The 24,368-nt window shown below is 38.5% G+C and overlaps 2 protein-coding genes across 3 annotated transcripts; both read right to left on the minus strand.

Moving 5' to 3' along the window:
• Positions 1-1,786: 1,786 nt before the first annotated feature.
• On the minus strand, positions 1,787-12,521 carry LOC584160 (myb-like protein AA). Of its 2 annotated transcripts, none has more exons than XM_030989626.1 (4): positions 11,974-12,521; positions 11,025-11,279; positions 3,510-3,755; positions 1,787-2,329 (listed from the first exon to the last, which is right to left on the minus strand). In XM_030989626.1, the coding sequence occupies exons 1-4, from the start codon at positions 12,013-12,015 to the stop codon at positions 2,093-2,095; spliced, it is 780 nt and encodes a 259-aa protein (XP_030845486.1). In that variant the 5' UTR covers positions 12,016-12,521; the 3' UTR covers positions 1,787-2,092. The 2 variants fall into 2 exon arrangements, with proteins under 2 accessions (XP_030845486.1, XP_030845485.1); XM_030989625.1 differs by having other exon boundaries at positions 3,456-3,755; positions 11,974-12,512.
• On the minus strand, positions 12,386-24,368 carry LOC115925254 (mediator of RNA polymerase II transcription subunit 25-like). The gene is made up of 11 exons (XM_030988888.1): positions 24,096-24,368; positions 21,335-21,592; positions 20,081-20,248; positions 19,007-19,109; positions 18,116-18,306; positions 17,356-17,424; positions 16,259-16,402; positions 15,377-15,514; positions 14,350-14,463; positions 12,772-12,994; positions 12,386-12,411 (listed from the first exon to the last, which is right to left on the minus strand). The coding sequence occupies exons 1-11, from the start codon at positions 24,351-24,353 to the stop codon at positions 12,386-12,388; spliced, it is 1,692 nt and encodes a 563-aa protein (XP_030844748.1). The 5' UTR covers positions 24,354-24,368.

Here is a 24,368-nt window from a genome sequence, read left to right on the forward strand (position 1 = left end):
CTCTGTAAAGGCTGATTATGTACGTATCTGTACATGTAGCAGATACAGGCAGGAGTTGGTGTGTACAAAATTCTGCAATTCAGCCATCTGGCTGCAAATGAATTTTTAATAAAACATTACCATTATCTTTAAGGATAACAGACTATGCAAATAGTAAGGTTGAATGACAGAAGTGTGATGTAACCTCGACCCCTTTAGTACTTCAAAAGAAAGTGTAAAGTTATTTCTGGTTATGTAATAGCATTGTGAAATAAACTTTCTGTAAAGGCTGATTATGTATGTACCTGTACATGTAGCATATACAGACAAGAGTTTGTGTATACTGTGAAGGTGAGGTATCATTATTATGATAAGAAAATGACTCAGTTTTTTTGAAAGTCACATTCACTGTACAAATAAACGTGTATATGGGACTACAGACAAAAGTCACATGCAAGTTTGGTATTCATTGTTAAAGAGGGCAATTGAAGAGCAAATATTATCTGGGATCTTCTACGCGATATTCTTCCATACTAACAACCAAAGAATGAGAATGCTCTCGAAATTATTTGCCACCCATACCAGAAATCAACAATCTCTTTAAAAGAAACTGATTACACACCAAAAAAATATTATTTGTACGCATGAAGCTAAAAATCACCTTAAAAAACTGATTTGACAAATTCAAATGAATTTACAAGAATAAAATGGAAAAGATGATCCGTCTTAACCCATTGTCTACAGGAACCGGTTGGTCCCTGTGTAAAGTCTATGGGAATGAGAACTATCCAGAAGTCTACGGGTTAAAGCCCACAACATACGGTTACCTTGGATTTAACCTTCATGCACACTGAATTTTATGTGAGTAGATTGAATAGCAAAAAATACATTTTTTGTAAGATCACACGCGTTGCATAAAGTGGTTAATTGCCTTCAAAGATAAAGGATATTAGGAATGGGGAACCTTTATTTTAAACAAAATATATCTTGTTCTTCTTTGCCATTGCTCTTCAATGCCATATAGCCTATCTTTTCACTCCTTTTTTAAATTTCATATTTTACTTCCATTGTACAGCCAAATCTGCTTTAGTGACCACCTGTCTACAAAGGCCACTTTTGGTGTTCCCCTTGTGCGGTCGCTATAGAAAGGTTTGACTGTATTTCTATTTCTATTTTGCTCTCTAAAAGCAGTCTCTCATCCTATATGCTATGATCTCTCTCTCCACCCCCTCCCCCCTCTCTCTCTCTCTCTCTCTATTCCTGTCACTATTCTATATGGGTATTTTCAAACTGCCCTCAACTCTCTCTTAATATTCTCCATTTTTGCTATGTATTTCATTTTCAGTTTTCTCCACCTCATTGGTATTTATTTCATTTGCAGTTTTCCATTAACTTTCCATGGGTTTCATCCAAGTTCTAGTTGATTAGAAAATACTGTGGCCACATGTACAAGTATTGTCCCCAGGGGCAAGTTTCTCAAAACTGTCTAAAGTTTGTGGACATGATTCCATTGAAACATGGGCTATTTCAGAAACACAAATTTCTACAAGATGTTGAAAAGCTTAGATTTAAGAGAGGGTCATTAACACTGCTCTGGGAGGTGTTTCACAAAGATCCTAAGTCGAACTTAACTCTTAAGTTTAACTTAAAAATTATGGAGAGCCATTTGTAGCCTTCAAGTAACATATATTCAAAAGTGAAAAATCAAGTGTTTTGGACTTTTTATAAATTCCACATCAAGAACATGAAAAATCCTTGATAATAGAAAATATGAATGAATCAGAATACAAATGTTATGCCTTTTAAAACAACTTTTACAAAATATTTTCATAGATGCAAACGGCTTTCAATAATCGTTAAGTCCAACTTAGAGATAAATTCAACTTGGGATCTTTGTGAAACACCCACCAGGTCTCTTTAGTAATATCTTACAGAGTTACTTCTCCAATTTCGCTTATTTTCAATGAAGGAACTTCTTCCGAGCTTCCTCCACTCTCAAGCTATACATATACATATATATATATATATATATATATCTCTGTCATTATCTTTCCTTCTTTCTGTAACCTTTATATAGGTGTATTTGCTTGTTATAATCTCTCACTCTCTCTCATTACATATGTGACGAGTTATTCCCATCTCGAGAACTCAAAAGATCCACTAAGCTCATATCTTCTGATGACATCATGCCCCCTCCTCCTCCCTGCCCAGGCTGCCCCATGCCCCCCTGGGGTCGAACCATACCCCCGCCCTGCTGCTGCTGCTGTTGCTGCATCATCATCTGCTGCTGCTGTTGCTGGGGTTGCCCGGATTGCTGCCACTGCATCTGTTGTGGCTGGCCTTGTGGTCCCTGTGGTGGTTCAACATCAAAAAATTCAAAATATTAACAATGGTACCACACATATGGGTCATGGAATGAATGAATGAATGAATGGGTTTCGTGCCTTCTTCCTTGTAATACAAGTTCTTTAATTATATTTATGTTCCTACTTATAAATTGTATTGTTTGGAAGAAAATAAATGTTCATTTGAATTGAATTGAATTGAATTGAATTTCAATTATACCATGATGTTGGCGTCATTGCTGCCAACCAGTGTCTTTGCCAGCCAGCTACACTTAATTTTTCTAAGCGTAACATTGCACTTTACTGACACACAGCCAGTGACACTGTCAAATTATGCCAACATTTTGGTATGCTCCTATGAGAATTGCCATTGTGTACAGGTAGTGAAAATGCATTACAAATATTGCTATTAGTATACAACCAATGTTTACCTTTTCCTCAGAATAAGTACCAATTTAATCCTATTACGTTATTTGATACACAAGACTATATCATTGTTATAACTTCCGGAGCCTATGACCTACAAGCATCGCTTTCTCTTTAGGCTCCATCATATCCCTCCCTTTATTTAACTTAGTTTTTAATGTGTTATTTTCTTCGTTTGTGTAAATACAACAACTCTGAGAGTTACAATGTTACCAAGTCCCTTTAAAGGGATATAGACATATTTCCACACTCCTGATCGCTCATTTGCATCACATGCAATTTTGCACACAAAAATAAACACCAATTGACTGAAGGTTGCTTTGAATGACGCAATGGCTTTGCAAAACTACCCATATCCAGTCTCGATTAGCTCCACGGCAATCTTTTTAATACCGTTAAAGATTAATCTTGCACTGGAGGAGTTACATAATCCTGAAACCTTCCATATATCTGTGCCATGATAAACACAATGTGGCGCAGGGATAGCATTTGGTTGGCTTACAGAGGCTGCATTTCAGATTGCTTACAATTAGTCACTGCTTTGTTGTCTTTCTCAGTTAGAATCATGAACAGACATTTTTGGTAGTTTTTCAGTCTCATCAGCACCTTTGATTAGGCCGCTAGATATTGGTCCTTTTAATTCCCTGATTGGATTGGATATTAGGAGTTAACAGTCCCTTTACCCCCTCTCCAGAATCCACTCACGATATTTCTGAGGAGGGGACTATTGCTAGCCAACTGCTGGCTCTGGACCGGTACCTGGTGTCCACCGGTGGCCACGCCCATCTGCGACGCCCCTCGGACCTGGCCCATGTGGGGCATGCGTGGCTGGGGTTGCCCCTGTCCACCCTGCTGCATGGCTCCGCCCGGCATCATGGGTGCACCTACACCCCCACCGCCGCCCCCTCGTCCTACCCCTTGGCCGGGGACGGGAACTCTGGATTGGAGGACGTATTCTCGTTGTTTGGCGGCTTGCAGCTCTTTTGTGAGTTTGTTGATCATAGCCTGTAAGAGAGAGAGAGACAGAGAGAGAGAGAGAGGGAGAGAGAGAGACAGAGAGAGACAGAGAGAGACAGAAAGAGAGAGAGAGAGGGAGAAAGAGAGAGAGAGGGAGAAAGTGGGCAACGAGAGAGTGTAAGTGAAATAGACAGGGGAGGGGGGGGGGGAGAGGGGGAGAGAGAGAGAGAGGAGAAAGTGGGCAATAAGAAAGTGTGAGTGAATGAGAAAGAGAGAGAGAGAGAGAAAGGAGAATGTGAGCAACGAGAGAGTGTGAGTGAAATAGACAGGGGAGGGGGGGGGGAGAGGGGGAGAGAGAGAGAGAGGAGAAAGTGGGCAATAAGAAAGTGTGAGTGAAAGAGAAAGAGAGAGAGAGAGAGAGAAAGGAGAATGTGAGCAATAAGAAAGTGTGAGTGAAAGAGAAAGAGAAAGAGAAAGAGAGAGAGAGAGAGAAAGGAGAATGTGAGCAACGAGAGAGTGTGAGTGAAAGAGACAAGGGAGGAGAGAAAGAGAAAAGTAATGACAGAAGAGGGAGACAGCAAGCAACAGAAACAAAAATTAAATAAGATGGAGAGAGATAAGACGAGAGGGATGAACAAAATAAGGAGAGAAATACAAAGAAATAAAAAGAAAGGAAAGAGAAAGAGAGGAAAAGAGAAAGAGAAATAACAAATTTGCTTTATCAACATGGATATAATGCAATAAGTGTAAGCTGTATAAGGCACAGATATGCAGGGAGCAAAATATTCAACAAGCCAACATATATACAGTTTTTACATGTACATAAAGTTTCAAGAGGCAAAAGAATGAATAGCTTAACTTTTTATGGGATAAAAGGTGGATAAAAGAGGGATAAAAGGGGGGAAAATAAATTAATATAACATGTGAAACAGCATAATATACAGTAAAGAAAACAGACAAAAAGAAAGCAAGAAAAGAAGGTTTAATAAGTTATTAAAATAAACATAATAAAAAGGATTATTGATGGAAACGAACCACGAAAAGGCACACCGAGTACAGAATGGTAGCTTCATGTAAGAATAAGGAAGGTAATACAATGCAACATACACCATGGCAACAAATGAACCAGACAAACAAACAAACAAAAGCAAGGAACATAAGAACATCACAAGATGAAACGTCTTGTGAAGCAGAAAGAGCAATCTTTGCAAGCAACATAAAGCTACACACAGTACCAAACTACTCTCTCAAATAAATACTCTCCTACTGTATTGAACTATTTTCTCATAACACTTTTACCCAATATTCTGTTAACCCTTAAGCTGCCAAGACCCTGTATTAAAACTTGAATCGGTAATAAAGCTGTCTACTCGCTACTTGGCTTGTTGTATTGTTCAGAATGTGTTGTATTTTGAATCAGTATTTTGACAGGGATATGCTTGTTTGGGTACTTCATTACATAGAAACATTGACAGTTTGGGATAGATCATACAATTACATTTCTTTCTCGGTCGGTATAAAAAAGCTGGCGCATTAACGGTTAATGATACCCTCTCATGATTCTACACGTTTCCCCAAAAGAGGTTTCATATACTGTATATGAGCCTTAGACAGAAGAAAGTTTAAATAATTGTTTTCTCATTACCCGGTAAACAGAAATTATCTAAGAGTTTTTCTAAATGATATATCTCCCCCTTTTTTCCTCCTTGGAATTGGTTGCACAATTTGTTTGACAAAATAACTTTTCTGTGTATTACATTATAATAGTTAGTGATGTATTTGTTTCATTTAGTAATAAGTAATAAGTAAATGTTTACTTGTACCTGTAGGGTGTATCTTGAACACAAATGTTGGATTACATGTAGGTAATTAGTACCGGTATTTTAATACAGGGTTAAGCATAGCTGCAGCTTTTTATAACACACAGTAATTTACTAATGGAGGTGCCTGCAGGGAAGACTATTATACAAAATACTTTTCTGAATCTTTGTCTTTATCCAAATTGAATGATACTGTATCAATTTAAAGGCCATCTGTACTAGTTTGGCTAGGAGGGATTAGACCACCCAGGGAGGTCACTGACAGGTGGCTATCTCATCAACTCAGCTCTCAATTAACTTAAGAAAAAGAGGATCATGGGGGACCAATGGTCACCGATTAGGCATTGTTTTCTATAAAGAGGGAGCAAGTAGATACAAGTAGTACATTGGGGCTTTAAGCAGGAGAAACAAAAAAGCAACATGTACAGTACTTTTCTTGCAACAGAACATTTCTAAATTTTCTAGTCAGGACGTTTTCTGATATTCGTGCAAATTTTTTACAAACATATTTACTTTAATATTACCACATATTGTGTACTATATTTATTGATAATTATATTATTGTTTGTTGATTTGTGACACTCAGTTAGTGACAAGGAAAAGTTCTGTTAATTCAAGATTTTTCTAGTATGTAGACCAACAGTAACAAAACCCATATTTGGCACTTAAAATTAATCCTAGCACGCTACGTACATGTACATCCACATATACATATACTTAAAATTAAAATATTAGGGTTAACATCATCTTCCCATAGTATCAACTGAAAACATGGCAAGTGCATTGTTATTCCCAAAGCAATAGAACTCGCCCTTTACAGTACAATATCATTTGAACATCCAAACTTGAAAATCACACTTAAAAATCCTAACATTAAACTCAAACATGAACTTGGATCATTGTTGGATGATAAAAACATTTTTTCCCCCAATGGGGGTTATAAACTTAACTAAAAAATAACCCTAATTCACTCATCGATAAAATGAGATTGAAAATGAATTTAAACCAGTATTTAGATGTCTAATAATGAGAATGTTCTTCTCCACAAAAATGCATTTGCCTTAAATTTATTAGCCACTCTTGTTCAATAATATTGCTAGGTGACATTGTTGGTAACTCAAAGATTTTTCAGTATTCTTTTTAGTTTTTTTCGTCATTTTTAGTTCCTGAGAGCATTTTGAAAACAAAAATGTTCACAACATTTCTTAATTTTACATTGGGCAGTGATATTTTTTTAATTCCCTCCTACTTGTTATACACCAAGCTGCATTTTGAAGCGCATGTAAATCATAACCAATATTCTCTAAAACATTTTTTCAATTCTTAGTCAGTACCGTAGGTGTGTTTCCCGGGGAGTATTCTGTCAAGTTTTCCTGTGCTCCTATAAACTATAAAGTGGGTGCAAAAAATACTTTTTAGATTTGTTCAGCGGTTGCGTTGCATTTTGAAGCGAACAATTACAAACACTTTCCACGACTGCTACAGGGGTGTATCTATTTATAGAAGATTTGTCACTGATAGCCATTTTCCAGAATTGTCCAGGGAGGATTTTCGCACAAGCATTCCTGCCCCTTTGTTAGGCTCACTCATACATGACACGGTAAACCTCTTCAGAAAAATAAAAACTATTTTACGAGTACTTGAACGGCATGTGGGGGAATGAAAAGAGTATCTACGCGTAATAAGTCCCTGCACTTGTCCGTGAGTTATAAGATACAGAAATTTGAAGCGCATGGCATGTATTTCCATAGCTAGTAGAGAAGAGACAGTTATGCCACAGGAAGTTGTGCTCATACACAAGTCAAATTCACTCCCAAGATAGTTCCCTCCTATTGTGTTGTGTTGTTGTGATTGTATGTGAGAGGGATGTATTGAGGTATAGTGGTTCTTGCACTGGACTCTCCATCTAAGGGTTTGGGGTTCTGATCTCAGCCCGGTACTAACGCACACATTTGCAATCTCCACCCATGTGTTAAATGGTACAGAGTAGGGTGTACCTGTAATAATAAATATTATCGCTTTATTGTTTTATATTTTTACCTTACCATATTTCATACTCTTGATGGATTTATACTGTTATTCTGTCATGATTGTATTCTGTTTTGTATATTTTATTGGAATTGAAGAAACTGAATTGAATTAATAAAGCGCTTAGAGATATCATTGATGTATTAAACGCTATATTTACCCAGAATAATATTGTCAACTACGGTGAATATCAAAGAGGGAACTAAGCTCCATGAATTGACCTGTAAACAAGCACGCGTGCCTGTGACACAATTTCATGTTATCTCTTTCAATTTGCCACACTTCTAGCATCAGGGATGCCAGTAAGAACTGATCAGAGGGCCTGAAAATCACCAACTCTGAGCTATTTTGTGCACAAAACCTACACTATGGCCTGAAAATAATTCGCCAGGGCCTAAATTCATGCTATTGCCTGAAAACTGGCATCCCTGTAGCGTTGTTTTTGCAGCGCAGGGCATTATTCTTTTTTGGGGGATGGTTTACCGCGTCATGTCTGACTGAAGCTTGACTTACAAGATTGGCTTCTCTTTCTCTCTCAACCAGGATCTTGGATTGTTTGGTTTTTCCTGTTTGTTGCGGCGGCGGCGGCTGTGCTTGCTGTCGTGTTTAAATGGAGAGACAATGAGAGTTATGGAACAAGATGGAAGCTGTAAAACAGCATGGATAAATGACATATTCATGAACACTCACAGCGGAAAGTGACAACCCCTTCTCTTATGATCTATGATCTCCCCTCCCCCTATTAAAGCACTCACACCCCTATCCGCTTTACGCAAAAAAAGCTGGCATCCTAATAATTTTCTATCGGTCCAAAAATGGATAGTCGGTTTGCTGGTCCCTCGACTCTTAAATCTTCAGACCACATACATGTAGGAGTTACCATGTACAATACCTGGTTTTAAAACCAGTGATCGATTGCAATTTCAGATTTGCCAATTTGTCGTGCAAAAATGACCTTTTGTTACTTCAGATTTTTTCAAGATTGTTTAATACAGACATGGGGACGTTTCCTTGGGGGCAATATTTCCTTCATCAATTTCCTGGAAAGCTCTTTCCAACTCTTGTTTGAGCTTTCAGATCTTTCTGCTCTCTGTTCCCATGAATTCTACTGGTACATATACAGTCAAACCTGTCTATAGCGACCTCCAAGGGAAACACAAAAAGTGGTCATTGGAGACAGGTGGTCAGTAAAGCAGGTTTGACTGTACAACAAATTCACCACAAAACCTGTTTAAAAAAATCATGCTGACTTCATCTGGATTTCTCATAATGAAATACATGAATTAGCTTTTGAAAAATCGAATTGTCTTTCAGAAAAGGCTTAGGTGAATTCTTGGAACAGATCAAATCGACATTGGACTGATAAGAGAAAATTGCAATCGATCACTAGATTTTGATGTCACAGGAGTTCGACACCTGAAGATCAACAGTTACCATTTTACAGTTACAACATCAAACCAAACATACCTTGATACATGCACTTCAGTAACAACCCAATTCACTTCATGAACAATGGAAATGTATTAAAACTGCCTGAGAGTATGAGGATGTTATGGTATTAGGCCCCCCAAAACCTTAAACTTGAACGACGCAAGACACCTCAACAAAATTTAAAATGTATGTACACAAAATTATGACAGTAATAAAGATGTTAGATCAAATGGACCACTACAAATGTAGATGTAATATGTAGATGTCATATGAAAATGTTAAAAGCACAAACCACACCACACACAAGTGAGTCATATATGGTATAAAAAGTCATTTGAAAACAATTGCCCTGAAGGATGACTCTAGGAAAGTGGAATGTGTAGTCAAGAGGGCGAGGTAAAATAACAGGAACTAGACGAAATCTGACAGAAGAATGCAAGGCACGAATCCTCAAAAAAGCTAAACAGATCATTGCAAATGAGAATCACAATCTAAATTACTCATATGAATTATTACTGTCAGGAAGGAGAGTGAAATGCAATGTTGGACAAGCCGATATTTGGGCTCATATGTTCAATACTCCGCTCGTTTGTACAATCAAATGGACTAAGGAGCATGTGGTCCCGAAGTATCGTTTGCTGCGGTTTTCCTTCCTTCCTTCAAACTGATGTTCTATCTTTTTCATCATTTTCGATGTGTAATACTAGAATATAAGAATATTTCTATTTTGTCTACCTTATATTTTGATGGTTCTTTTATGATTATAAACGTAACGATATAGTTTCTCATATATATATATATATATATATATTACAGATTTTTACAATGTGTGGCCAACAAAATGTCCATGTATTCTTGTGAATTTGGATGAATAAAGAACTGAAGCTATCCAAACTCTGCTTCCTCATAGGTCTTCTGCATGGTGACAACATACTTCTCAGAATGGTGATTCAATAGCTCTTCCTAAAGAGGAACATCTGTTGATTCAATCTTAAAGTTACTCAAGCATGGGTATATAGAGGGCAGCACATGGCCATACAGACAGGAGCATACGTCTCATTGGCTCAGTGTACAGGAGTGATCAGGAGTGATCGCCAAGTTGCCTACTTCACAAACAACTATATACCCACGCATGAAATCACACAACATTTGGTGACTGCATACAGTTTGCAGGAGAAGTCCAGACAGAGGGACCATGTGACTTCTGGGGGTGTTTCACAAAGATCCTTAGTTGAACTTATCTGTTAGTTGGAATTATGGAAAGCCTCTATGAAAGTATTTGTACAAGTTATTTCAAATGGCATAAAATGTTTATTCGAATCATTCATATTTTCTATTATCAAGGAGATTTCATGTTCTTGATGTGGAATTTATAAAAAGTCTGAAATACTTGAATATTCGCTTTTGAACATAATTAATTTTAAGGCTTCAAACGGCTCTCCATAATGTTTAAGTCCAACTTAGAGTTAAGTTCGACTTAGGATCTTTGTGAAACACTCCCCTGGTCCTATCCTTCATAGGGTAAACTTGAGGGTAAATGCCTTCCCCAAGGGCACTAGAGCATGCTATCCGTGTTACTATGGAGTGAAATCAATTGCAAACCTGTAAATGAAAGTTAAGGGCTCTTTTGCGTAAAATGTTACATTTAAATGCAACTAAAAGTCCCTAATACACGAATCCTATTGGTTTAAAATCAACATGTGTACAATTTGTTGAGATGTCTTTCAACGTAACTTTTTACACATGAGGGCAAAGAGCTCGTAAGTTTGTGATTGACTGGAAAGATGTACAACCAATTTGGCTCCCATTAGAAGGGGGGGGGGCGTTTCACAAAGCCTTTTTTCAATAACAAGTGACAAATATCAGTGGCAAGTTTGCTGATAATCAATCAGAGGCAAGGATTTCACTAGCTTATAACAAAAACTGTCAATTGTCACTGGCGACAAGTTTTGTGAAACACCCCCCTGGTTTTTAACCCCCGACCTCCCAAATCTAAACCCTCTCCACTACTAAACCTCTGCATCCTTCTGTGACTCACCTGCTGAGCGGCAGAAGCGCTCGCAACCGTCGGTGCGTTGCTGAAGCTCGCGGAGGAGGAGGCGACAGACGCCGACTGGGGTGCAGACCCTTGCGCCTGGACCTGGGCTTGGGCTTGTTGGGCTGCCTTCTGCCTGGCTGCTGCAGCTGCTGCTGCTGCCGCGGCTGCTGCTGAGGCTGCAGCAGCAGCGGCAGACTGTGCCTGGGATTGCTGTTGTTGCTGCTGCTGTTGCTGCTGCTGTTGTTGTTGATTACTCTGCAATACAAGCAATATATTTCATAATGCTAAATATATTACTCATTGCGGATATAATATCAAAAATAATATCGCTAGTGATATTCGTTTGTCTCGCAAACTCTACCCGTAGAGTATAAAAGACGCTTGCTTTCAATATATTTCATCACCTGACGAAGTGTTGCAGCGGCGCACGAAACGTCGTGATCTTTTGATCCCTTGTTGACCATACATTACGAGACAAACGAATGTCACTAGCGATATTATTTTTGATAATATATTTCATGTTTTTAAACGTGTTCTTCAACAGTTTGTTAGATGCTGCTTATAAGTAATGGCTTGCATGGTGATGTAGATATACAGTAGGCTTACGTTTGCACCATGTGAGAGAGGGCGAGGATTGGGGAGTCCTGAAAAGGACTGCCTCTAATCTTTCCTTCTCTCTTGAGTGTGTGTGTAGTCCTGAAAAGGACTGTTGGTCATCTTTCTTGAGCTTATAGTTCTTATAGTTTGCTGTGAGAATAATTAACTCATTCATCAGTTCAACTTAAAAAGGGGGGAAAACTAAATCCTTCAATGTTTCTAGAAAATTTGTTCATTTCATAGGTGAAAATTAATATTTACTTTTAATAATACCGCAATACAAATAACAGTACATTTGAACATAATAATACAAAATATGAAAATATAAAACCACATGTTGCTGCAATCTTACCTGTTGTTGCTGCTGCTGTTGCTGTTGCTGCTGTTGTTGCATTGACGGTGGAGTCTGATAGAGTAGTAGAAATGAGATTCAAAATTCACGCACAACATGCTTTAAAAACTGATGCACCAAATTTAATAGAACAGGAAGGGCTGTATCCATAGATACAATGTAGATACATAATTTCACCATGACGACAAGATTTTTGAAGGTTCTATTTAAGGTATGATTTAACTTGTGAAAGTACATATTGTCAAAGATGTGATGAGAAACATGGTGGTATGGATGGTTACAACGGTACAAAGATCTGATCATTAACATTTTAACATGGTTTGGTGCATGAATTGGTTTACTGCAAGCAAAAGCTTATAAACATTATGACGATGAAATTTTGGGAATGGGCTTGTGACACACATGCTTTATTTTATTTATTGTCTTGAAGAATTGTCTCTAGAATGGAAGTTAGAAAAATATGAATTGCAGGTACAAGATGATATTTGACATGGTTGGGTGTGTGAATCAGTTCATGATGCAAACAAACCCTGACCACTCATTACCGCGCCAATGGCTAGTAAATAAATAAATTAACATATAAATAAATAAATATATAAATAAATAAATATATAGATAAATATATAAATAAATATATAAATAAATATATAAATAAAAATACAAATGAAATAACGAAATATATATTTAAAAATAAAAAAAATAGAAGGTAACAGCATATATTTGTTATGATTTGTTTTATTGTCCAGAAAAATTAAATTCTTTTTTTCACATGGTTACAAAGTATACATATGGACTGGCTTGAAAATGAAGAATATGAAATGCAAACCTGCTGATTTTTTTTTCTTTTGCTCACCTGTTCATGATTCTTCTTGTGCCTGGTGACTAGGGCTCTGAAGGTATTAACAAAGGCAGCTTGGTCGATCGGTATCAGTCCCACAAACTGAAGTTTTTGTACGGAGTAGAGCAAGATCAGCACACGAATGCTTGAGGGACCCTCGGTAGGAAAGTGCACACAACCGGCCTAGTGGTTGAGAAGAAAGCAATGTTTAGGCATAAGAAAGGGATACAATGAAATTAAAATACAAATGAGATGGTAGGTAAAAATAAAATCCTCTTATTTCAAAAAAAAAAATTGAGGTGGAATAAAATCTGAGACATAATAATAATATTCTGTGTTTATATAGCGCTAAATAACTTGATGATGTCTCTAAGCGCTTTACAGATATAGTATTATCCCGGTAATCGGATTCAGGCTTGCCCGCCTACAATGTATGCGCATTCTCCACTCCCTGGGGAGCGATCCAATTAGGTACTATTCTATAGGCCCTCACAATGCTGATCAAACTACATTAAATGTTCGCATCCTACCTGGTACTCATTTACCACCTTGGTGGAGAGTGGCAAATGTACGTTAACGTCTTGCCAAAGGACATTAATGCTGGGCTGGGATTTGAACCCTGTACCCTGTGATCTACAGTCAGATGACTTATCCACTAGACCATGTCACGTTTATAAATCCTATCCATATACTATTGTATGCTATTGCAGTTATAAAATAATATATATATATATATATATGATGGATCACCACAATACGGTATAAGAAACACACACATGATTCTCATCTAATAATTGATATCATAGAGAATTTTGTTGAAGTAAATACATTAAAACCCCTCTTGTACAGAAAGACTACCGTTTCATTCATTCTTTATAGGATTGTAGAGTAAGGCTAGTACAGACATGGCGAAGCATAACAGCAGTGCTTTTAATGATGTTAAGTATAATATGTTTCATATTTCTCTATCTTAATAAAAGAAAGCGCTCAGTGAGTGCAAGTGCAAGTCCTTTGTTGCACAAATTTACCATTTATTTACACATACAAAAACCCATAGCAGCTATTCTTTGCAGCAATTTTCCGCGCCATATCTAAACAAGCCACAAGAACTTTGAAAACTGTGAAAGAAAGACTGTGTATGCTGTAAATCACATGCTGGGAGGCCTATCCTACCCTTAGTAATATACTAGTCCCAAGCTTAAAGGTATTAGGAAACTTTGCCACCGATTCCAAACAAAAACCTGGATTTAGCTTACGCTGCAATCATAATTATAAACCTTTAGGTCAGAAAGCCAATCGCATGTTGGATCATCAAGAAATTTATGATTGGAAATCAAAATTTCAAAAACCCCAACTGTTTTTTATAACACTACAGTTTATTGGGGAAAAATAAGTATGGTAAAACCAGTCACTCAATTTTGTTTAGGGCTTGAATATTACACTGTATCACAGACACTGATAACACATCTTAGATTTGTAAAACTGGAAACATTGTTAAACAATGCCTTTAAATAAAGTCCTACTACACAAATACTTACAAATGGTTTTTGTGTAGACCTGATGAGAGCCCTGTAGGACTGCATGTCGCTGTCTTTGTCTGGGAAGGAGAATAACACTGTCTTGTTGTTCTTCACTAGAGATCCAAGTTGTTGCTAAAATAAAAAAGAATACAAAGATAACAAGTGGAATGTTGGTTTGTTTGTTTGATCCCTGTGAATAAAGTTAAAGTTGAGCCTTCGTAGCAAAACCCTATTGTTTAATGAACTACCCTGGCTTCCAGTAACTGAGAGAAAACAATCCTTGTTCTCGTCCAGATTTTCAAATAGTGGTCAACCACACTTCCTCTATACATCTTCTCACTCCTTCAGAAAAAGAAAATATCACATTCCCTTTGATATACATCAGGCAGTATGGTACATGCTCCCTCCAGATATCTTGGTTACTGCAACAGCAGAAACCTTCCAGGGAGCCCTATTCTTGAAACGCCAATGATGGCTGAGATCTGTTTTTAATTGCACTCTGTACATAATACACCAATTGACTGCACTGCACAAGAGCACCTTCCCAGTCTTTCAACCTTGATGTTATATCCTGACGGATGGATCCTGTCAAGTACCAACTAAAAGTAGAAGGCCCTTCTTTCTTCATTCCCAAATCCTGTCAACAGACTGGCTTCAAATCCTCCCAATCCGTTGCCCCATGGCTATGGAACAAACTCCCTGCATTTCTGAGAAAAAGTACTTCACTTGACTTCTTACAAAAAAACATCTGAAAACATCCTCAACAATTCTTAATTTGTCCTTAGACAAAGGGACACTGCTTTGTATCCCCTGGACAAGGCTCTATAAGAATCCAATTAAAGCAGGACTGCGCTACTTGTAGTTACTTGCGCCCTCTATGTAGCAAACAATGCCTAAGCGGTACCCATTGGTCCCCCATGATCCCCTTTTTTTAATGTTAACTGATAGCTGATTTGATGAGATAACCACCCGTCAGTGACCATGCAGGGAGGTCTAATCCCTCCTGGTCAAACTAGTGCAGATAGGCTTTAACATTAGTACGTACCAAGAACTTGTGAGGAATGACCTGCATAATGAGCTGTTTGGGCCAGGTGTCTGTCTTCAAGTTAGCATCAGGTTGGGCTAAGATGTGACAGTTGACCGCTCTCGTCTGCTTCTGGTCATTTGGGAGTGACCGCGACCTCTGAAAGATGATGAAGATATTAAGGTTTGACTATCAAAAGGTGTCACTATAGATCAGAAAGAGTAATAAACTGTAATTTTGTCACTGGTTTCACAAACCAATGTACAAGTACAAACACAAGCTTCAAGCATTGCACTTGCAAGACCAGTGATAACTTGTTAATAGGGATTCTTGTTTAAGCTTCTAACAATGCAAACAGAACACAAAATTTTGAATTTATAACTAAATGGGATCGACTAGTAAAGAAGATTCCAAAATTTGATTACATGAGGTAAAGTAAACTGCAAACAACTTGCTTGTGACCTCATCATTAATCAGAAAATGGGTAAATCTTTTTCATTTTCACTTTTTATTTCCATGAACGATGTCACATGCCCAATTTAAGTACAAAGCAATGATCTTGAATGAGAGACCATCAGAATAACCGAACATTTCACAACTGATGATAGAGAAGGGATTAAGACCCAAGTTCCTCAACAAAGATTACAAAGGTCCTACTGAAATAACTGAAGTAGAACAGTGGGAGGAGAAAAGACAACAAAGACAGCAGCTAGCTACGGCTTCAACAGCACAGTCACAAATGACTTTTGTCTGCAGCAACTGCAACAGGATCTGCCTCTCTAGGATTAAACTGTTTAGTCATAGCAGGAGTTGCACACAAAGAAACTGGCTAGTACAACTAGCGCAATATTCAATTGTCTTTTGAGACAGACAGACGCCGAGATACTGAAATAACCAACTTACATCATGCCATTCTAGAGAGCCCGTCCAGATGACTTGTTGTGTAGGCTGCTGCTGCTGCTGGGGTTGTCCTGGTACTGCGCCTTGCTGAGGCTGGCCTGGACCCACCTGCTGAGGGATTCTTGTTGCTACTCCTATCGCGGCTCCCTGTTAAAACATAGGATAAACATTATCAGGTAAACGTCAGCTAAACCTGAGTGAAGTGAATCCTTAAAGTAGTCACCCGAAGAGAATTCACAACAACTGATAATTATGGACAAATTATATACATGTACGGATGGAGAGGTTTTCTCCTAAAGAACATGAATAATTTGCTGATAAATCATATAGATATCATGGAAAGGCGTAAAATGCAATTTCCTGGCTGGCTGTGTCTCACATGTGACATCACAAATCTTGATACTCTACGGAATACCACTGAAGGCAGAAAATCTGGATCTTGAAATTAACATTTTTGAGAGGTGATTTATACTGCGGGCCCCAAACATATTTTAAAGAGGAAAGTTGTTTTATTTAATCAGTAAGGATTCCCCTTCGCAATGATATGAATTTTGCATCAATTAAAAACATTTTTGATTCTTCGGGTGCCAACTTTAAGCACATAGAAACATAGAATATACAGTTTACAAACATAAGAAATAACAATAATAAAAAATACCTAGTTAACCTGTTGTACATTTATACATGTAGTAACCTCAAGAGGACATGGGCTTTGGTTTATACAAAATGAGCTGTTATCCTATATACATATAGCAACTCAAAACTCAGGCAAAAAGTGTGGATGAAATGCAACATTTGCTAAATAAGCCATTCCCCCTCCCCCAAGTCCTCTGATTTTATATGAAAAAGTGCTACATGAACACAGGGTGATGAAATGTTCTGCAATATTGGAATTCAAGATTTGCTGGTAAACAATTCTGAGCGTGGGAGGGGAGAGGGGAGGGGGGGGGGGTAGAGAGGAGTGTCACACCCTCTCTCTTTCTCTCTCTCTCTTCCTCTCTGTCTCTCTCGGTCTCTCTGTCTCTCTCTCTCTTTCTCTCCTGCTTCTAGAAATACCCTTCTACTGAAATTTTAAATTCACATTATTTGACATAGCTTACCGGTTGTTGTTGCATCATGCTTTGTCCAGGCATAGGTCCGGTAGGCTGTGGGATTGGAAGATTGACTCCCTGAGAAAAAAAAAAGAAGAAATGAATTATGAATATTGCTCTCCTTTCATCACTACTATGCCGGCCATAATCATCATCATTTCAACAGCTACCATCATCATCATTGTCACCACCATCACCTTTGTTATTATCACTAACATCATCACCATCATCATCATGGCCGTCACCATCACCATCACCACCACCACCACTACCATCACCATCATCACCATCATCACCACCACCACCACCATCATCATCATCATCACCACTACCACCACCACCACCACCATCACCATCACCATCACCTTCACCATTGTCATTGTCACTATCATCATCACCATCACCATCATTGCCATCACCATCAACATCATCATCATCATCATCATCATCACCACCAAAAAAAAAAACACCCCACAACACCACCGGTATCATCAACCCCAACTCACCGGATTCTGCTGCTGCCCCATTACCAGCGACAAAAACACAATCATCATTATCACTGGCACTATTACCACTACGATCATTATCGACATGAATACCACCATGGTCACTATTACAACCATCATCACCATCATCATCAACACCATCACTGGTATCGTCATAACCATCACCATCACCACTGGTATCATCATAACCATAACCATCCCCGGTATCATCATCACCATTACCGCCACCATCACTACCACCGGTATCACGTTCCCCAACTCACCGGATTCTGCTGCTGCCCCATAACATTTGGCCCCATGCCGGTGGGCTGTGGGATAGCAGGGTTCCCTCCTGGGGGTCCGAAGGTGGGCGGGGTTGCCATGCCGCTACCCTGCTTCTGAGCTGGGGCTGGAGTTACTGGTCCTGATTGCTGGGGTGTGGCCTGCTGCGATGGGAACTGGTTCATGTGTTGACCTGCTAAGATATTTAGGGTGGTATTCTCATAAGTTAAGCCGGGACTAAGTCCAGACTAAACAAGAATTTTGGTTCACACTTCTATGGAATGCTTAGTTTCATCTTCCTCCTTCAATATTCATGACAAAGAAAATCTACCAAAGTTTTGTAGAAATTCAGTTCATACTCATATTATCTTTTTCTTCCCATTTCATTGCAAAATTAGTTTTTTGGACACTTTTCATTGCAGGATTAAAATAATCTGTACAGGGTAAATGAGTTTACAACATGCACTCCATAAAAGTGTGGACTAAGTTAAGCCAGGCTTACCACCTTTTAATAGTAACATCAGTTAGTTACATTTTCTATATAGAAAAGTTTGTGCTTGGATATTCTGAGCGATTTATGCATGGATTGTATTCATGTACTAACTCTAAAATTTGTAACAAAGTGGTCATGGAATCACACAGTCAAGGGATGTGATAATTGCTATGTATCAACTTCATAATGATAATAAAATATCAAAACCTTTTCTAAACATACATACCATAATAATAATAATAATAATACACAACATTATTACTCTATCCCAACAGAAAGAGAAGGCCACATTACATAATGTAATTATGCTTTAATATCAGACCCAAGAAAAAAGAACATTCACGTTATTCATGTACATATAAACATTAACACTTTGACAATGACTAAGAAAAGGACCAACCTTGCGTATGTGAGCGCTGCTTTTCTGCTTCCTTACTGATCTGTTGAACTGCCATCAGGGCTCCAGAGGGCGCCCTTGCACCACCCGATGTCGCTATTGTGGCCTGCAGGATGGCAATAACAAGTACAAATAAATGACTAATAACTAACATAAAAAGCAGTCAAACCTGCTTGACCACCTGTCTACAAAGACCACCTGTCTACAAGGACCACATTTATTATGAATCTAGGCACAAGCATTCTAGCTGAACGTGCTCCAAAATAATCACACGGGACACAATTGAATTGCAATATACACTGGCATTTTTCTACAATATTTAAAAAAAAATGGGCTGATTAAATTATAAAATAAGTCGAATTTCATTTCTACATAACATGTGCATTGTTCCATATCACAAAGCTACTGTAAAACTAGTAACGAATTGCCCAAAAAGGCCCCATTCAAAAGAATTTAATGTAATCATGTGATTATTTTGATGTGAGAAACTCGTGATTATTTTCTTTGTATTAACCAAAATTCAAAAGATTTTATGCATGAGGCGCGATGGCTCAGGGTAAAAGCAGTAGTCTCTAGAAACCAAGTCAATGCGCTCATGCCCCTTGGTATTAAGGCTTTAATCCTCATTACCAAGTCCCTCTGAGAAGGCGTCGGTCCCCTGGTTGCTTACTTACAAGCATATACATGCTTTCTATTAAGCAGTCGGGTAAAAGCAATCCTCAAACAACCTCAAACAGATTGTGGTTTTACATTGATTTATTGTGTCTGGGGCTTGTTTCACAAAGGCTAAGATTAACTTTAAGTTTGACTTAACTATAGCAGGCCATTCATGCCACTAGTTGCTGTCACCATTGGCCTCTCACTTATGATCTTTAGATAATATTTTTTCCTTCAATAATGAACTATCATAAAAGGTAAATTATGTAGATTTGTGACCCTGATTGTTAAGTCCCTTGAGAGACCAATGCCAGTGAGAGCAAACAGTGGCATGAACTGCCTGCCATAGTTAAGTCCAACTTAAAGTTGATCTTAGTCTTAGTGAAACACTCCCCAGGTATGATATCAAGATAAACTTACAGATGGCATGCCATGGAAGAGAGGCTGTGAGCTGGTGATGGTGACGTTAGGTTGATGTTGATTGATGCCCGGGCCTGGCATAGGTGAGGGTACTGAGGTACTCCCTTGAGACATCATATGGGGAATGTTACCCTTTGGTCCCACAGACTGCTGCTGCTGCTGCTGTTGCTAAAGAAAGATAAATAATAATAAAGAAAATGTTAAGTTTATTCACTTTTAGAAATGCATGGAAGAGAAACAGAAATCTTTTCTTTGCACAAAGAAATAAATACCGTATTTGCCGGCGATAAGGCCGCAGCGCCGTATAGGCCGCACCCCCGATCTTTGACATTTAAAAAAAAAAAAAATTTTTTGTCGAAGTCGGGATTTGATCTCTTGCGTACAAATGTTGATGTGACCAAAATCACCGCCTTAGACCGCTCGGCCATCCCGCACTGATGCTAGCATGTGCAGTTTTCTGTGATGTATACCTTGCGCCTCTCTCTTGTGTATTGAAATAGATTCAAAATAGCGACTTCGCGTGATGAATGCTTCGCGGCAACTCCATTAAACGGGCCCTTCTTTTACTTTTGCAATGCATTGGCACGAACTTAGATCAAGATCTATCGGCAGATGTTGTTTTTGGAAGTTTATTTTCGTCTTCATGTCAACAATGCAAGTTAAAATTGTTGGTAAGATGTGTGGAAATGTCCTGTACCATAGTGGTATAGTTATTTTACCGTTTGTAGTCCCATATGTCCAAATTCGTGCTGGTTTTGACTTCCTTTTTTTTTTTTTTTTTTACTCTTTCGCCGCATAGGCTGCACCCCGACTTTTTGATATTTTCTCTTCCAAAAATACTGCGGCCTTTACGCCGGCAAATACGGTAAAGAAAAAAAAAGATGAGCCATCAGGGACCCATTTCACAAAGCCTTTTTTCAATGAAAAATGACAAAAATCAGTGGCAAATCTGCTGATAACCAATCAGAAACAAGGATTTCAGTAGCTTATACCAAAAACTGTCATTTGTCACTGATGACAAGTTTTGTGAAACACCCTCCAAAATTGACCTAAGGAGTTCCATGAGGAACAAAGGTGTTCTCTTGAGACATCAAATGAAGATAATTATGATAATTATGATACAACAATGAAATCCTTGCATTTGATTGGCTATAATCAGCTTTTGTCACATATCTGAGGCGGTTGTTATTTATAAATATCTTTATGAAAAGGGCCTAGAAAGTGTTAGAGCAAAACAAATGTTATTCTACTCACCCTCTGTTGTTGCTGCTGCTGGAACATCCCCTTTGGTTGTGCAGGAGTGGGAGTCTGTTGCTGCTGTTGTTGTTGTTGCTGCTGCTGTTGCTGCACCTGCTGTTGTTGCTGTTGTTGTACTTGTTGCTGCTGCTGTTGCTGCTGCTGTTGTTGCACTTGTTGCTGTTTGAGATGTTGCTGTTGCTGCTGCTTCAACTGGAAGATGCGTTGTAATTGCTCTGGGGTGAATTGCCTTGAAAGGTCTTTGTTGCTTGGGAGCTATATCAAAAAGGAAACAATTTTTTTGGTCTGGTTTCATCTCTTTATATATGCCACACATATAATCACCCCATGCCACATTGCATTTACCATGGAATAGATGTACCAAAGGCTTCACCATTATCCAACTGTTTCCTATACAAGATTAATCTATACCGTGTAAAAAGAGTCGTCATGGAGCTGCTCAAGACCTGAAATAAATAATTTTGCAAAGCTACTCGGTTGCACAAGGCAAATTTGCTGTCAACTGGTGCTTAAGATGCTCAATTGGGAGTTCCTAGAGTTGCAAACCTGTCATGCTGCAGAAAAATACCATTAAGCTGTTCTGAACGTCATGATCCATTAGGTCTTCTGCAGGCATGGCCTATAAGAGATCTTAGAGCATTAACTTTGGTTCAGAAGTAGAATTATTGTTTGAAAATGAAAAAAGAATTCATACAAATTTGAATGTCAATCTGAATTGACATGACTAGGTCACAAACAGTAGTGATTCAAATAGCGTAATACAAAAGAACACTATGCAAAACTTACTGCTCCTGGTAACTGAAAAGACTTGCAAAACATGTTTGATTTACAATCTACATGTGCAGAGCTTATTGGTACCGATATCTGGTGATTACCGTAGGCCTAAGAGTAAGCTGAGATTTTGAGCTATCTAGTCCAGTTCTAAACTACAACTAGAACCAAAAATATATGTACATGTACTAAGAGCCAAGCAAGGTACGGATGAGATATTAATAGAAATACCAGTCATAAACCACTTTTGATCTAACAGTCCTCAGGTATTTATGAACCAAACAGGATGCTCCGAGCCAAGTATGATTTCAGACAATACAAAATGAATACAATACAATATGAATTAAATTGAAGTTCAAGTACATGCAATTGATAAGGGGAATTCCCAGATTCCAAAGGGTAAGTTTCGATTCATGAATGAACTATATGCAGCATAAGAGGTGAGCTACGTCAAGTGTGATTGCGCAATTTGGGAATGTATGTGGGCTCAGCATGAGAGGGACTGAAAAGTATAGAAACTCAGTCCAACATTAATCCAAGCATTAAGCCCTGTATTCTACTAGAATTTGAAACTGATACTGGGTTAAGGTTTTCTAAAATCGGGTTTAAAGATAAAGTTGAGTAGAATTTCATGTCATTGATTGATTATTTTGATGTAAGAAACTTGTGATTATTTTCTTTGCATTAGGCAAATTTGAAAGATGTCATGCATGAAGCATGATGGCTCAGTGTAAGAGCAGTTTGAAACCAAGCCAATGCGCTCATGCCCCAATGGTAGGCTTTAATCCTCATTGTGGGTTTAGGTTTTCAAAAATCAGGTTTTAAAGATAAAGTTGAGTTCTGGTCATGCGATTGCATTGAGAAAGAAATGGTGTGGAATCGATCAGAAAATTAGGTTGATCATCTAGCATATAAGTATATTGGAATGTATTGCAAGGTTCTGGAATCATCAAAATAAGAAATGTGGCTCAGTCTTAGTAAAGTTACAAGCACTGTACACAGAAATATGTATATGTGACTACAGGAACATGTGGCATAAAAATCTGTCCCGATTTTTATGCTGTTACATGCCATAATAAGTGTATTAAGGCATTTGAAGAGCCATGCTTTTCACACTTAAATAATAAGAATGATAACGCTCACAAATTATTGTTCACCTCTTCCCAGAACTCAACCTTCTCTTAAACAAAGGAAGTTGGTCTGAGGTGTAAGTTTTCTTTTGTTAAACATGATTTTAGATCCCTTGGTTGCGTTTGACTGAATTGGTAGAATATAGAATACCCGGTATAGTTCAGTAAGGAAATGGTGCCCGTGTGAAAGTGAGTGTGTGTGGGTGGCTGTGTGTGAGAGTGAGGGTGTGTGTGGGGGGGGGATACCTGCAGTGTCGTGGGGAAGTGGAGGGGTGGTAGAAGGGGGCAGGTACGCAAAAAGATTATACATACATGTACACATATTCATGCAATTCACAACACAACAGTAGCAAACTCTCAATACAAAACAAAATAATAAAATACCTGTGACAAACACGGTCTTAGATTTAAATAGATAATCACCTTCACCAGCAAGTATTGTGCTCAGGCGCAAAATTAACATATATGAATATGTAAGAGGTTCGTAACAAAAATTGTTGGGTGAATTTGTTAAAAGTGATATTTTAGACTCATGGTTGAGTTTGACTAAATTAGTAGAAAACAGATCTTACAGATCAGTTTAATAAGAAACGGTGCTTGTGTGAAAGTGAGTATGTGTACATGTATGTGTGATCGGTTATGTGTGTGTGTGTGGGAGAGTATGGTGTGGGCATGTAAGGGGGTGTTGGTGTGTTTGGGGTTTGGGTGTGTATGGGGATGTGGGTGTGTATGGGGGGTGTGGTGTGTATAGGTGAGCGTGTGTAGGGGATGCCTGCAGTGTCATGGGGTGGGGGGGGGGTACATGTAGGTATGCAATAACAACTGCCGATAAGAATACCCTGATTAATTTCTCTTACCTGGCCGGTGCCCTTAGGTTGTGGCTGTGCAGGGGTCACGGGTGGTTGCTGGGGCTGAGGTGTAGGTGTCTGTGACTGTTGCTGCGATGGTTGCTGTTGCTGCTGGGGTGTTGCTTGTTGCTGGGCGGGTGGCGGGGAAAAGGGGCTCGCAACTGCTCCCATTTGAACTCCAGGGGTACTGGATAGCGCTGCGTAACAAAAAATGAGGAATAAATCGTCAACACATCGATTGCTTTCTTCTCCCTGCAAGGTCGCCATTTTGCACAAAACAAT

The sequence above is a fragment of the Strongylocentrotus purpuratus genome, unplaced genomic scaffold, assembly GCF_000002235.5.
Source record: "Strongylocentrotus purpuratus isolate Spur 01 unplaced genomic scaffold, Spur_5.0 spur5_scaffold_18, whole genome shotgun sequence".
In the NCBI taxonomy this organism is placed as follows: Eukaryota; Metazoa; Echinodermata; class Echinoidea; order Camarodonta; family Strongylocentrotidae; genus Strongylocentrotus; species Strongylocentrotus purpuratus.